We start from the raw sequence: 15,339 nt of genomic DNA on the forward strand, positions 1-15,339 counted from the left end.
GGAAACTTGTGACTAGAGCTATTGACTTTTGCACCGGTTATTCATAACTGAATTGATTTTAATCCATGTCAAAGATAATAGTGCAATTTTTCACACACTATTATGATGTTTACTTTATGAATTTAGTATATATGTTTTTATTATTAATGAAGAATGAGAGGTTATAAATTTATTATGAATTTATATGTCTAAAAAAAAATTTTTCAATTATACGATCGTGTATGTATAAAATCATGTGACCATTCAACAATTAAAATGATCATTATATAATAATAATCTATTGTAAAATAAATAATTTAAATATTTTTTTATTGTCATGATTTTTTTATTAAAAACATTTGGAACAATACCATACAATATGTACTTCACAAACCAATAATTTTTTTATTTATTGAAATAAGATTCATTGTATAAAATGTTTATGTTCTACTAGTGAGGTAGTTTGGAACCTTAGCTCAAAGAAAATAAAAAATACAGATATTAAGAAAGTACTTTCACATATGTTAAAGTTTTTAATACGTAATTATTCAGATTTTATCAATATACACATACTACATGCAGAAAAAAATCATTATATCTCTATCGAGCACTACAATCATTAGACATGAAATGAGTTCATTCAAGTAAACAACTTCAAAATGTATACATGCATAAAAATTTATTATATCTCTATCAAGCACTATAATCATTAGACATGAAATGAGTTCAATTAAGCAAACAACTTCAAAATGTATACATGCATAAAAATTCATTATATCTCTATCGAGCACTACAATCATTAGACATGAAAATGAATTCAATCAAGCAAACAACTTCAAAATATAATAAATATTAATTAAACTAATAATTTCTCACTAATTGAGATTACTACAAAAAAAAATATTTAATATAATTTTCTTCATAAAACAAATTTAAACTTGAATTTCCCAAATTTATTAAGATCCAATCAATTTCCAACCATTTAAACAAGAAAAAAAAAAAAAAAAAAACACCTATTCATATTAATAATTTTTTTTAATCCAAAAACAAATTCAACATCCACTTCAAACAAAATTTTCCCTCCTCTATAAAATTTTTAAATACGTGAAGAAAAAAATATATATATATAAATATGCCTTTTCCTCAAAATTTTCAGAATATTTATATATATATATATTTATTTATTTATTTTTCCCTTCCTGCCCTTCTTCCTTGATATCGATCAAGACTTCCCAGTGAAGCCAGGCGGCGGCGAGGTCTGAGAGGAATGGACAGCCGAGCAGCAGAGAGGAAGAACCCTAACCCTAACCCTAACCCTAACTGGGCGCAGCTCCAGAAGAAGCTGAAATCTCATCGCCCCAGACCATCCCCCACCACCAACTCCACTGCGGAGGAATCAGCGACCTCATCGGTGTTGGGCAAGCGCAAGGAGAGGCCGGGGTCGGAGCCGGAGCCGGAGCCTGAGGTATCTCCGGCTTCCGTTCTATCGCCGACGTCGGATGATTGCAGGTTATCTCGGCTTTTGTTCGTGATCCTTCCTGGTTTTTTAATCTTGTTTGTATTGTTGCTTATATTGTGTGGCTTGGCAGTTTGACGAAGGCGTTAGCTATGGATTGTGAGATGGTCGGAGTGAGCTCCGATGGTAGCAAGAGCGCTCTTGGGAGGGTCACTCTGGTGCTTTATCCTTCTCCCATATAAATTTCTCAGAATTCTTTACTTTTTTATTGTTTTGAGTATGATTTGGTAGTGACATGCTTTTTGAGATTGGAAAGACTAACTCGTGTTATTAGATATAAACCTGAATGTATATGTTTGTTGAAGAAGAAGGAAAGGCTATGCATTGTCTTTCTATGATCAGAGCAGCAGTAAGATGCATTTTGCAAGCCTTAAACAATGTTCGGGAATGTATTTTAATTTTATCTTAGTGACATTAGATGTTTTTTGGGATATTCTTCATCTCATGAACAATGATGTCATTGAATTTTTTTTTGGAGAAAACATGTACATTAAATGTACATTAAGCCCAAAATGGCCTTTTGGATCAAATTATCAGAGAGCAATAGCATGCTTAAGTAGCATACTGATGGTTATCTTGAGATAGGCTTGTATAAACCTATGAAAACAAAAGTTTGATGGGTGACTAGTAGGCATACAACTATCGGATTATTGAGTTAGAGGAAAATGATTTGGGACAATCTAATGTTCCATCAGAGATGGTTCTTATTTGAAGAGTGGGCTGTAATATTCAAGTGGCTTAGCGATGATAATCTTGGTTTGATTATCGGAAAGCTATGAAAGCAAAACTTACTTGTAAAACTAGAGGGAATACTATAGAATTGAGTGGTTTATGCAAGCAAAGACTAATTTGAGATACGTTGGTTTGCCGGCAAGGATTAGTGGCTTACATTTGTGTTAAAGGTGGAGAAAGAAAATGAGAGAACCAAAGTAGTGAAATAAAGGTCTTCATAAGAAGTTCAAAGAAGCATCTATAAATGGTTGTATTGGAAGGCAAAATTATAATAGCTGAACATAGTCATTAAATTAAGTTGTAATAATTGGAAGAGCCATATTGGTTAAGCTGGAAGTAGCTCATGTTAATTTTTCATTTATATGGGCGGGTATTTTCTTTTCTTTCATATGTTTGGGTTGCTTATGATAAATTCTCATCTTCCCAGTAGGGTGCTCGAGGCTGGGTCTTTATAATCCATTAAAGCTCCTTGCCCTGGTGAACCAAGATATCAATGAGTTGTTGATAAAATGCCTATGAAGGATAGGTACACTTAGAACTGTTGGTTTCAGGGTTTTACCACATAGCGATCAATTCCTTAATCAATTTGTTGCTAGTTGGGCATCCAGAAGAGTGTCCTTGTGCATTGATAAGAATCAGCTGATTTATAATTGGAAGTATATCTAAGCATTAATCCGCATATCCTCAAGAATTATCGGTATCATACACATGCATGGAGAAGTTCTGTTGCCTCCACTGATGAACCACCAATTCAGACCTCTAAAGGAGACCTTTTGCAAGGGTGAAGCATGTGATAGTTTCATGAAATTCATTGTTAAAATTTCATGGCAGTTTCCTGTGTGCATGATAATCATCAAGATTCTTTATTCTCAGGAACTGTCTGGATCATAGTGTTATATCATCCGTGTTTTGTTGCACGCCACATGTATTAACCTATCTTCATGTCATTTTACCTGCCAACTTTCACTTAAAGAAGTTTAGCAGATCATGTGGCTGCTTTTAAATATTTATTTTGAATACCTGAACTCTCCAGTTGAATTTCATTCTGTTAAAGCACTGCTTATCTGTCATTTCATTTTTCTCATGTGTTCTTCTTTGTGATTGCTCTGTTTTTCATGCAGGTTAATACATGGGGTAATGTTGTGTATGATGAATATGTCCGGCCGATCGAGCGAGTTGTTGATTTTCGTACAAAAATCAGTGGGATCCATCCCAGTCATTTGAAGAAAGGTTTAAATTCAGGGCCTCAATTTTTTTATTTTTTTATTTTTTATTTTTGCTTTGGTTAATTACTGTTTAATTCCGAGTGATCTATAATTCCTTTTTAATTTGTTGGCAGCTAAAAAGTTCTGGGTTGTACAGAAGGAAGTAGCAGACATGATCAAGGGAAGGGTCCTTATAGGCCATGCTTTGCACAATGATCTCAAGGTTGTAGTCACCTAGGTATCTTTTTCACTGTTATTCTTAGTGAGGCACTCCTAGCTGAAGTATTTATGCTTTTACAATTTTCATCTTCAGGTACTATTATTGAGTCATCCAAAGAGGGATATACGGGATACATCAGCATATCAGCCTCTACAGAGGTGCCTCTTTCTTTTAAAACATTTTTCTCATATGATATGTGAAATTTTCTCTAGGTTCCATTCTGTTTTAATAATTTGTTTAACTATCAAGTCAGGGAAGGCCGAAGAAGAGCACTCAAGGATCTTGCAGATGAGGTTCTTGGTGTCAAGATACAACGGAGACAGCACTGTCCTGTAAGTGAAATTCTGTTGATTAGTGTTCTCTAACTATCATTCTATAGTTTTACCTGATAAAGAACTCCAGTGAAGTACTCTATTACTACTATACTGTCAGAGCTCTCTCTCTTTTTAATGTATAATGCTATAGTGCATGACTGATTATTTAGTTTTACCTAGTGAAGTTCTCCAATTACAATGATTGCACTTCCAGGGCTCTCTTTCTCTCTCTCTCTATCTATATATATATATATCACACATATATATTTTTTTTCAAGGTCCTTGATCCTTATCACATTTAGCCAATTACATTTAAGACTCCTATAAGTTTTGGATAATAACTTGCCAATCTGTTTATGTGACTATTCAGATAGAGGATGCCCGAGCAGCCATGCTCATCTATAAGAAACACAAGAAAGAATGGGAGAAGAGTATTAAGGGGCACTTCAGGTTGAAGAAGAAGAAGCTTAAAAACAAGAGCAAGAAGAATCCAGCAAATAGAAACAAACTTTTTATGCAACATGATGGTGAGACTACCACAGGTTAGTAACTCAGCATGGTTTTTGAAAGATGCACCAAGCTACTCACCTTCATAGCTCAGGCATTGTGTTCAATATTAACCATTGTTCTTGCATGCCCACTTGCTAGCAAGTAGCCAAGTTTGTTTTGGAAGATGCACTAAACTATGCTCTACACGCCTTCATAGCTCAGACATTGTTTTCAAAGTTAATTATTGTTCTTGCATGCCCATTTGCTAGCGAGTAGCCAAGTTTTGACCACTGATGATTTTGTGTTTTCTGTGCCACATGTGAAAACCGAATGGTCAATTGGCATAATCCACACTTCCTAGTCATGTGTCTTTATCAGGTTGTATTTTGTAGTATCTATTAAACTCTCATAGTTATGCATTCATATCGGCTCGGAAATACTAATATATCGATACCAATCAAGTTGATTGTTATTTTGTCGTAATATTGAGGGTGTATAGTGTAAATGAAATGACTATTGACTAATCTTAGATATGTGGAATTGACAGATATAAGTGCCTAAATTGCTTATTGATCAATTCTACTGATTTAGACAATTAGTCTGTGATAACAAGAATGGTTGTATTAGTGGTCTTGTATTATTTGCCTTGGTAATCTTCATTGTTTTATATATAATATGCCAATGTTTATATGCGTATATATTAAAATTGCATGTTCAATATTCGGTTATAAATCAGTGCCATAAAATAATTTGTCATTTTTAAATTAATTTATTCAATTATTTTTCTCCAAATCAACTATGGCCTAAAAATCTTATTCTCTTCTTTGCTTTATATTTCCTTGAATTTTGTGTCTGGGTTAAGCTAAATTTGATTTGATTAATATTAATCAAAATAAGATTATATATTAATATTATTATATTTAAAAATTATTAGTTAATAAATTTATTTGTTGATTTATTAAAAATGGAGTATTTGCTAACCTACATTATTACTGGATAACCTGTGTTATCATCCAACTAATTGCACTTGTGTTTGGCCACTAGTACGACTCTTTGGTTGAAATTTTGAATTTCTTTTGTGGAATGAGATTTAATTTTTGGTCAAGTATAGCCAGCTAACTTCAATAAATGGCGTGAAGACCAGAAGTGATGGTGGGTCTGGTTATTATGTGGCTCACATTGGGCAAACTGTTAGATGATTTGAATGAATGATATGAATGAATTATTGGGTTTGAAATTTCAATTAAAACGTTTAACACACGTGGACACCTTCCGGGAATTCGGGAATTAGGGTGTTTCTCTGGAGAGAAACGTAATGCTAATAATTTGATGTTTAATGTCTTGTCAAAATGTATTGGAAAAAACTTCAAAACTGAACTTTTTATTGAATTTTCAGGTAAATAACAAATAGTTCCGGAAAATTCACTTTCACCATAAGAACTAAAAACTAAAATTAAACAAATCCTAATGAATCTTATTAACTCCTAATATAGTACACACTATAGTGGCTTAATTATTAATGTGCTCAACTATGTATGTTCTACGAACGTTTTTTTTTTTATGTTTCTTCTATATATTATATTTATATAAGATCCACAAATTATAAATTTATAACCACACTATTGACTCAGAATTAATTCAACCTTTTTTTAATTTTATATTCATCTATGCTAAAGACCTAAAAATCACTTGGAGAATATTTTCATTGTAAAATAAATTACAAATTTATAAAAATAATTTATAAAAAATATTCTAGAAACCAATTAAAAATATTTTCATCAAAATAATAGCCTCTCCACAAAGAATATTCAAACGTCAAAAAACACCATCTGGACATCTTAACAAAATTTCAGAGAACATTCAGTAACTAATCAAAAAAATTCCATACGACCAACTAAATCAAGCTACCAACTCAGTGAGCTCCACTCTATAAATACATGCACCCACTTTGGCAACTCCATGAGACAGCTTTGCAGAGCTTAAAACCATAATAACAATGGCAACACCAATCAAGAAACAAGAATTCACAGCTGAAGAGCTTCTCCAAGCTCAAGCTCAAGTGTTTCACCATGTCTATGCTCAAATTGGCGCTATGTCCCTCAACTGTGCCATTGAGCTTGACATCCCGGGCATCATCAGCAAGCACGGCGGTGAGCCAATGCCGCTTTCCAATCTCATCTCGTCTTTGCCGATTTCTGCAAAGAAGGCGGCCTTCCTTCCCCGCTTAATGCGAATACTTACACATATGGGTTACTTTGTTCAAGAAACAGCAAGTGATAAAAAGGAGGTGGCTTATACAATTACTCCCTTATCAAAGGTCCTTCTCAAGGACAGTCCTACAAGCTTATCCTCTTGGGTCATGGGAATGCTTCATCCTTATTCCAGGGTGTCTTGGCATCGTCTTAGTGATTGGTTCTTGGAAGAGAGGTATGAGACGCCGTGTGAGCTTGAGCATGGCAAGTCACTTTGGGACCTCGCCAGTGAGATACCCTACTACAATCACAGGTTTGATATTATAAAATTTGGCTTTGATAGCATGAAAATTGATAGAAAGATAATGATGTAATTGTGCAATATGACTATGTAAAGGTTCAATGAGACAATGGCGGGAGACTCACGGTTGCTGATGAAGGCGGTGGTGACAAAATGCGAGGAGGTGTTCCATGGAATGAGGACACTGGTGGATGTCGGTGGCGGGACTGGGACATCGGCAAGGACTATTGCTGAGGCATTTCCACACATTAAGTGTACCGTCTTTGACTTGCCACATGTGATTGCTGATATGCCAGAGAGCCCTCTTGTTGATGCAGTTGCAGGAAATATGTTTGAATATGTCCCCAAAGCCGATGCTATTTTTATGAAGGTATGATTTTATGCTTATCTAACATATTATCCAAGACAAAGTATGACACAATTAGAAATATAAAAATTTATTTCATTACAGTTGATTCTTCATGACTGGACCGATGAGGACTGTGTGAAGATATTGAAGAAGTGCAAGGAGGCAGTTTCAGAAAGAGAAGGGAAGGTGATCATTGTGGATATAGTTTTAGACTCGAACAAAGAGGATCCAAAAATGACTGAAACACAGCTCTTTTGGGACATGGTGATGATGGCATTCACAGGTGGATTAGAGAGGAATGAAGATGAGTGGAAGCACATCTTCAATGAAGTGGGGTTTTCAAGCTATAAGATTACTCCTTTGGGGGTGAGGTCCCTAATTGAGGTCTTCCCTTCAATTATACATAATTATGGGGCATCCAGTTCTATGTATGTCATGAATAATCTGTTGAAAAAGGCATCTAGTTATATGTAATTTTTGAATAATTTGTTGAAAAACAAATACTCATCGAGAATAAAAGTTAGGAAATTTTTCTTTTCAATCGCTTATGATATGATCAAGTTGCATGACCTAGGGTTTCCCCTATCATTTTCCATAGCCGCTTGCAGGAAAGGGATCATGACTAGTGTGTAGATTCTTTGCAGGTATCCTGCTTTACTAAATGGACAGCTGCAGCTAGGCTCCTCGACATTAAACTAACACCTTAAAATGTCTAACTTAGTGAGAATCCAATATGATTTAGAGACAAAAATTAATTGCTGCATGTTAGCATATCAATAAAAAAGATGAAACAGGCTCTATAAGCAACTATATCTGAAGCAAAATCTTTGTCTAGAAGTGCAAAATACTTGCATTGACTTTGTTTTTCCAAGAAAAAATCGTAAAATTAATCACACAGCTCTATTTCAAACTCTGAAATTCATGGTACTACTAAGAATACAGCTTACTGCCCCCTTAGATAGTAATTAACAGTTGACCTCTAATTTACACAGAAAAAGACATGCTTTCTTTGTGAATAATTAAAATGATCCCACTACTCTTACGGTAGCATTCTTTTCTGTAGAACTCTTTCACCGAAAAAGCACTTCAACAACTCATTGATAGATTTCTCCAACACCATAAAGAGTTTCCAGTAAAGATATAATGAATAATGGATTTTTTTAATAAATTTCAAGATAGAAAAGCATGCTCCTAAATGCATTAGCAAGAAAATTTAAGCCCAGTAACACTATCTGTATTGAGTTTTCCGGAAAAGCTTTGAATTTCCAACACTGGATCATAACAGAAGTTCACAACATTCCAAAACTATTCTCAATGGGAACTACATATTGCATGAGAGCAAAGATATCAAGCACTTAATAAGGCCTAAAATCAATATAACGTAACATAAAAAACAAGGATAATTCTCATGCATAACAAAGGATATAAAACACAGGCATGATGATCAACAATGATCATTCAACAACAAGAACAACATCTCAAGAAGCCAACAACTCTCAATATATATTATATAGATCTTAAAATCTGACAAAGCAACAATCCAGAGCACTCGTCATTGCAAACAACATCTGCAATGACACCTAGTTCCAATAAAATCAGCATTCTTCACAATGCTTGCAAGATAATCAAAATTTCACAACCCAAAAAGACAACACTTTGCAGTCAAACGCATAACAGGACACTCTCAAGCATCACATAATTGGAAGGAACTCAAACCTTACTAATAAGAAAGTTCCAACTTTTCATGGATTTTATGAGTAGAAATGCATTAAAAACTTCATACCTTAGAGAAATTCACTTCCTTTTTCGGAGAATAAACAAATCAGTCTCCTCGTAGGCATAGTCGGGATGGAGATCCTCATGCGGCACCTTCTCAATCACCGGAAAAACCCTTCCACAAACCTCCCAAAACAACTGATGCGCCTCCGGAGACCTCAACTGGTACCCAAGAACGACAGCCCCGTCTAGCTTCACGAGCTGCTCCATAGTGGAAACAAGAGCCTCGACGGATTCCTCCAAGTAAACGACATCAGCAGCGATGACAAGATCAAAAGGGGGTTTTAGTGCTTGAATTTGAGCTTGATTGCTCCAATAGAGCTGGGCGATCTTGGGGGTGCGGGGAAGGCTAGGGCGATTACGCTTGAGGTTACGGCGAAGGGCGGGCATGACAGGGGCGGTGTCGGTGAGGACTACCTCGAGGCCGAGGCGGGTGAGAGCGAGGCCAGCAGGCCCACAGCCGGCGCCGAGCTCGACAGCGCGCTTACCGGAGAAGGAGAGGAGGTCGGTGTAGGAGTTAGGGCTGGGTAACGGAGAGCCAGCGATCGAAGAACTTGGCAAGGATGAGGGAGCAAGGCCAGACGGAGGTGCCGACATGCATGGATCCATTGTCCTGCTCGAAGACGAGGTCGGCGCCGCCGATGGCGAGGGTTATCGCCGGCGAGTCGGTGAAGCGCATTGGCGGGGAGTGAGAGAGACCGCGATGGAGAGAGATGGAGGGAACGGGCTTTTATCGAGCTGAGCTTGTATTGGGCCATTAGCCCAAGAAAAGTTTTTGAGGCCCAGGTTTCATTGCTATTAAATTAATATTAATATTATCTAGACTACCTAAATTACGGTTATACCCTTAGTTAGGATTATATAATGAGATGTTAAGATAAATTTCAAAATTAAGGTAAAGTTTTCATGATGGTGTGGCATGCATAGCCTTGAAAGTTCTTTTTGGTAGAGAAATGAATAAATATTAACAAACTAAAAAGGTAGAAAATAAATAGTACTTGAGATTTTTAAGGGCACGATAACTATCTGTGGTTGCGATGGAGAGGTCTCAAATTTGAACCTCTTAGATTATAAATTCTGTGTGAGAATAACCTCTTGTTCTCTCTCAAAGATGCATAGTGGAGGTTATTTTTAAGAGATTAGTCAAGTCACCATAATTAGTGTATTTTTGTACCAGCTTATTTTTTATTTTGTTGTTTGTTAATTTTGTTAATTAAAAAAAAAAAGATTTTTAGCGTCTTGAGGATATGATCCATATCCGAAAAATTAAAAAAGTGTAATCAACTTTTAGAAGGATGAAAATGATGGGAGAAGGTATTGATTGAACATATGGATGTGCTTTTCGAGCCATATATTCTAAAAATTAGTTTCAGTGAGGAGATCACAGACATATATATATCCATTTGTATATGGAAGAGAACATTTATAGTAATATTAGTGCAGTGAGTTTTAACTTATCAAATACCTCCCCAAGTTCCTCTTTAGAACACTTTCTTGCCATTGCACATCATTTATTTAAGTTGATGTATGTTTGGGTTCATTTACATTCAATCTGAAATTATTTTCATGTCATTAAACTCAAAACTCTTGCACTGTGTTTCTTTAATAGATCATAACATACACTGTTTATGTGAAGATATAACTACTACACAAATAATTAAAATTCTAATATATGACATTAATTAGCTAACATCATCCCAAGTTCTAATTTGCCATTGCTCCAAATCAGTGCACACTTCAGAGAACTCAGAGACATCATGATCATCAAACATATTGGCCCCATTACTAAAGAAAGAAAAGACACAAAGAAAAAAAAAGAAGAAGAAAAAAAACAGAAAGCAAGAAGAACATGAATGACATATAAACCATGCTCATGTCCAAAGATCAAATCAAGTCAATGTAAACATTCAGACAAACTCTGTCACCATCAAAGTTTCACTTGCCCTGCATTGCATGCATGTTTTCATTAGATCAACAAAGAACTAATGAACACATACATATATATAAATATATATATATATAAACATGCAATAAAGAAAAGCAAATTAGTAATAGCAGACCTACAAAAGAGGATTCTCCTTTGCCTGCCTCCCAAAAAACAAAAGCAGTGAGCATCCTAAAGTGAGTGCCTTTTCATGGTCCCATGAGAGAGTATATGCATGGAGATATCTATCTTTCAAGATAAATAAAGCATTGTTCAAACATCCTTTCTTGCACTCATTGCACCTTTTCATCACTTCATTTTTTTACTTCCTCTTTTCCATGGATAGATAGAGAGTAGTGGTATCAAATCCATCCATTGATTGATGGTTGGCAAAGAGTTTGGAAGCCACCAACACCTAAGAAGTCCCTAGTTTGTCCTCCAAGATCATCTCTTGCAATGGCTCTCCGTTTCACCGGATATACATCATCGTCTTCGCCGCCGTTCATGAAGCCAACACCATTGTTGATAAGGCTCTCTATGTGAATATTTGAATCCATGTTCTGGTTCATGTTAAGCAATGTATCAGGCATAGTACTACCACCATGGTGACACTTCATGTCAATGCTTGCCGGAAAAGATTGAACGGTGCTTTTCGTAACGCCGATACTCGCAGCCTTCTGTAACAACGCAGTCGCCGACATGTCGGCCGATGTCGAGTGACTGTGAAGCTGAGCAGTAGTGAAGAGTGAAGGCACAGGCATGCTAGTTAAAAGATTATGTATTGTATCGGCTTCTTTGAAGCTGCTCTCCGGTGGATTGCTAACATTTGGTAGCTCACCGGAGTTCGGAGACGATAACTTATTGTTCCCATAAATCCAGCTCATGTTATAGTCGGAACAAGAAGTGAAGGGATCAGCACAAATCATGTTGTTGCTCAGCGAAAGACCGGAATCTCCAGCAATTGACGGTTTGAACAAAGAAGAGAAGTTGTGAGCCATGTTAGGCCTCATCAGGCCACCATTGTAGTTAAGATTAGTTATAGAAGGGAAGCCATTGATGCCGGCTGCGGCGGTGATTCTAGCCGTCTCTTCGGCTAAGGCATCACAGAATGCTCGGTGAGTGATGAAAGCTATCTCTCCTGTATTCAGACCAGAGACATTCATATAATTAACAATTTGTTTAAGATGGAAAGATGGATGAAGATGACAATGTTAATTTGGCAATATTAGAACATTAATAAGAAGGGGAAAATTAAGTTTGTGGGGCTTGTCCTTTTTATGGTAAAAGCCTAGTGAAATGATAGAGTTTATTAGTGGTGTTTGTCATGTAGGAAGAGAACAAGAAACACTGACTAACAACCAATGCTTACCTTTTCCACAGTTCACTTCCCATGGAGATGTTTGTAGTTGATGAGAAGATAGAGACGAATTGGAACATATCCATCATGCATCTCTCTCTCTCTCTCTCTCTCTCTCTCCCCTCATCCTTGTCTTGTTCTTATCCTTTTTTTTATATTTTATAAAAAAACTAAGTGTCTATCATGAGCTCTTATATGTATATGTACAGACAGAGAGTGAGGAACAACTAATGTCCTTCATTTAACTATCACAAATAACTTTAAAAAAATGCCAAATAACATGCCTAACATGAAGAAGAAAGCCTAAGAAGAACAAGAAGAAGAGATCATGACTTCATTAATTAATTTGATCGAGTCTAACAAGTAGGAAAAGCTTATTTCTTGGTTAATAAATAATTTGATCCTCACTGTAAACTCAAACACAGAGCTAAGAACTCAAGATTACTTGATGAACATACCTTGAGAAAAGAGTACCACAATCACAGCGATACTCACGAGTACCACAAGTTTTAGAGTGAGCTTTCCAATCTGACTGAACAGCATATCTCTTTGCGCATTTGTCGCACTTCCACTTCTTCTCACCGTGCTTCCGACAAAAGTGTTTCTTGATTCCAGTCAGATCTCCAAGAGCTCTCGACGGGTGATTATGCACACAAGTCTTCTCCGGACAAACATAAACCCGTTTTCTCGGCTCCTTCGTGCTTCGCTGCCGGAGTTTCCATGGCAAGTTATGGCCTCGACGATGAAGTTGGAGATTTTGATCTCTCTGAAAACCTTTCCCGCAGATCTCACACAAGAACCGGTTTGTTGCAAGAAGAGTTTTCGGTGATAAGGCTATCACTTCTGCTTCTGGGTCTGTTCAAGATCACAAAATCATCAATACATTAAAGGTTATAAACTAAAGCTAAACTATAATATATCTGTATATATATGTGAACTATAGTGACATTTAATTCATTGCCTGGAGTTCCTGGGAGGTTTCTCTTCTTCTTTCACAAGTGGAGGGTTGGAAATGGTTTGATCTCCTGCCATTGCTTCTTCTACTCCTTCTCTTGATGTTCTTTTCTAAATACAAAGACACCTTCTTTTGTAGTTGTGTGAAAGTATATATCAAGGAGAGTAAGGAAACCAAGAGTAGTGATGTTTAATAGACAGGAGAGAAGAACTTTATTGTTTTTTTTTTTCTTTATTTTTTTATGTCTTTGTTTAATTATTTGGGGAGTAGTGAGGAGATGAATAGAATAGAAATGGATGTGTCATGAGAGGTGGTGAAAAGTGAAAGTTGGGAGGGATTTAGTATTAGTGGGGGGAGGGAGGCAAAGGTGCATGATGACACATATGATGAGGTGAGAGAAAAAAGGTGAGTTCAATGCCTTTCCCTTAAGGAATGATTATCCCATAATTTGCTTGTTTGGCTTTTTGCCTAATATGTATCTCTTCAACTTAACCTTATTAATATATATATATATATATATATATTTTTTTGTATGTTTGTTAATGCATGGAGATTGAAAAGGGCTTTGTATGTAGATTGTCCTTAATTGGTTTGAGTATAGCTTCATTTGTGAAGGATTAGGATATTAGTATTTATGATTTAACGTTGTTGTTAATTTTTATTTGGTGTTTTTGTTGTCTAGTGTTGAGATAGAATCCCTATGATGTGTGACATTTGGGCTCATGATCTTGAACATTCACTTGGTTTATAAGTATGATTTATGTCTATATATATATATATATATATATCTTTAGCATGCATTAATTAATCAAATGGAAAAATAAATCACATATTTTTTACTATGTAAGGGTTTTGAATTTCTTTTAAATTAGATTAATAATTTATATTGCTCATTTTCATTGATAATAAGAGTGGATGATAGGATTAATGTCAAAATGTCAAGAAAATTCTAAAAGAAGCTCCTAGCTAGGTTTATCCACTTTTTCTTTAAAAATATATATATATATATTCTAAAAGAAGCTCCTATTTGTACTTTGATTCTAAAAAAGTTCAAAATTATTAGTAACAATATGCGATTAAAAATATATTGTAAAAATAATATATGCCATGGTCATTATAGTTGAGTTTAATTACTTGCAATGCCCTAAAAAGCTTTTTTTCTTCTACAAGTAAAAACACCCGTAAACGAAGAGATAAACTTTGTTTGAACATGTTTTCCAAGCATTCCATGTACCATTGAAGCCCCTAAAACATAAACATGAATAGTCTTTTGCAATAAATTGAACTAATCCATATTTAAAAGTAATTCAACCAAAAAAACAAAAAATAAAAGTAAAAATAAAAATCATACCAACAATGTCTTGGTCAATCTATTATCATAGAATTTCTTGCGTGTTTATGTTCAACCTGAAGAAATTAAAAGAATTCAAAGCTCAACTCACACATAATAAGAACACAATTACGTGGAAACTAACTTTATATTTAATTATGTACATCTTAGTATTTAATTGTTAACATTTTTAAAAAAAACACACAATCAAAATCATAAAAACTATTATGTCACTTGACAATTTTCTAAAACCTCCAAATGATTATGCTTACATAACATTATGAGAAGACCACGCCTCAAATGAGAGAGAGTTTGTATTTCATTGCTCTCTCATGCCAAAAGTCAGTCCGCACCACTCTCAACGCAAGAGATGAGTGTTACTGTCTTGTCTATATATATCAATAAAGAAAATAATAAATATATTATGAAGAAATATATATGACACTATATGGCCGGCTAATACAGTTAATTAATGAGAGATATATATGAATGATATATTTAATTAAGTTAATATTACATATTTTATACTAAACCTCAATACCAATATTGAGCATCGGGGAAGCAAGAGAGAAATACAAGGACATAATGCAACCAAGAAAGTAAAATAAATATAAATCTCTTGGAATGTGCACTTACACAAACGAGGAGAATCAAGGTGATAAACCCAAGGCAAATAAAGAGAGGATTAAGGGACAAATCA

General features: G+C 35.2%; 4 protein-coding genes across 4 annotated transcripts; 2 read left to right on the top strand and 2 right to left on the bottom strand.

Moving 5' to 3' along the window:
* Positions 1-1,185: 1,185 nt before the first annotated feature.
* On the top strand, positions 1,186-4,916 carry LOC120256060 (RNA exonuclease 4). Its single transcript, XM_039263824.1, has 7 exons — positions 1,186-1,488; positions 1,569-1,653; positions 3,349-3,457; positions 3,567-3,655; positions 3,746-3,810; positions 3,906-3,984; positions 4,337-4,916. Exons 1-7 carry the CDS (start codon positions 1,247-1,249, stop codon positions 4,511-4,513), a joined length of 846 nt encoding a protein of 281 aa, XP_039119758.1. The 5' UTR covers positions 1,186-1,246; the 3' UTR covers positions 4,514-4,916.
* A 1,293-nt stretch (positions 4,917-6,209) lies between these two features.
* LOC120256068 (trans-resveratrol di-O-methyltransferase-like) lies at positions 6,210-7,838 on the top strand. The gene is made up of 3 exons (XM_039263833.1): positions 6,210-6,960; positions 7,045-7,318; positions 7,400-7,838. The coding sequence occupies exons 1-3, from the start codon at positions 6,452-6,454 to the stop codon at positions 7,769-7,771; spliced, it is 1,155 nt and encodes a 384-aa protein (XP_039119767.1). The 5' UTR covers positions 6,210-6,451; the 3' UTR covers positions 7,772-7,838.
* A 937-nt stretch (positions 7,839-8,775) lies between these two features.
* Positions 8,776-9,795, bottom strand: LOC120256069 (protein N-lysine methyltransferase METTL21A). The gene is given in 2 exon segments (XM_039263834.1): positions 8,776-9,611; positions 9,613-9,795. Coding segments are annotated over 2 exon segments (660 nt in total). The 5' UTR covers positions 9,753-9,795; the 3' UTR covers positions 8,776-9,091.
* Positions 9,796-11,338: 1,543 nt separating this feature from the next.
* Positions 11,339-13,206, bottom strand: LOC120256064 (zinc finger protein NUTCRACKER-like). Its single transcript, XM_039263829.1, has 2 exons — positions 12,813-13,206; positions 11,339-12,135 (listed from the first exon to the last, which is right to left on the bottom strand). Exons 1-2 carry the CDS (start codon positions 12,895-12,897, stop codon positions 11,360-11,362), a joined length of 861 nt encoding a protein of 286 aa, XP_039119763.1. The 5' UTR covers positions 12,898-13,206; the 3' UTR covers positions 11,339-11,359.
* Positions 13,207-15,339: the final 2,133 nt, after the last annotated feature.

The sequence above is a fragment of the Dioscorea cayenensis genome, unplaced genomic scaffold (genome assembly GCF_009730915.1).
Source record: "Dioscorea cayenensis subsp. rotundata cultivar TDr96_F1 unplaced genomic scaffold, TDr96_F1_v2_PseudoChromosome.rev07_lg8_w22 25.fasta BLBR01001280.1, whole genome shotgun sequence".
Taxonomy (NCBI): domain Eukaryota; kingdom Viridiplantae; phylum Streptophyta; class Magnoliopsida; order Dioscoreales; family Dioscoreaceae; genus Dioscorea; species Dioscorea cayenensis.

Coding starts and splice junctions, on each gene's coding strand:
- LOC120256060 (XM_039263824.1), top strand. CDS start 1,247: ATGGACAGCCGAGCAGCAGAGAGGAAGAACCCTAACCCTAACCCTAAC. Junction 1,654..3,348: donor CTCTTGGGAGGGTCACTCTG/GTGCTTTATCCT, acceptor TTTTTCATGCAG/GTTAATACATGGGGTAATGT. Junction 3,458..3,566: donor TCCCAGTCATTTGAAGAAAG/GTTTAAATTCAG, acceptor ATTTGTTGGCAG/CTAAAAAGTTCTGGGTTGTA.
- LOC120256068 (XM_039263833.1), top strand. CDS start 6,452: ATGGCAACACCAATCAAGAAACAAGAATTCACAGCTGAAGAGCTTCTC. Junction 6,961..7,044: donor ATACCCTACTACAATCACAG/GTTTGATATTAT, acceptor GACTATGTAAAG/GTTCAATGAGACAATGGCGG. Junction 7,319..7,399: donor CCGATGCTATTTTTATGAAG/GTATGATTTTAT, acceptor ATTTCATTACAG/TTGATTCTTCATGACTGGAC.
- LOC120256064 (XM_039263829.1), bottom strand. CDS start 12,897: ATGCTGTTCAGTCAGATTGGAAAGCTCACTCTAAAACTTGTGGTACTC. Junction 12,136..12,812: donor TGTGGTACTCTTTTCTCAAG/GTATGTTCATCA, acceptor GTCTGAATACAG/GAGAGATAGCTTTCATCACT.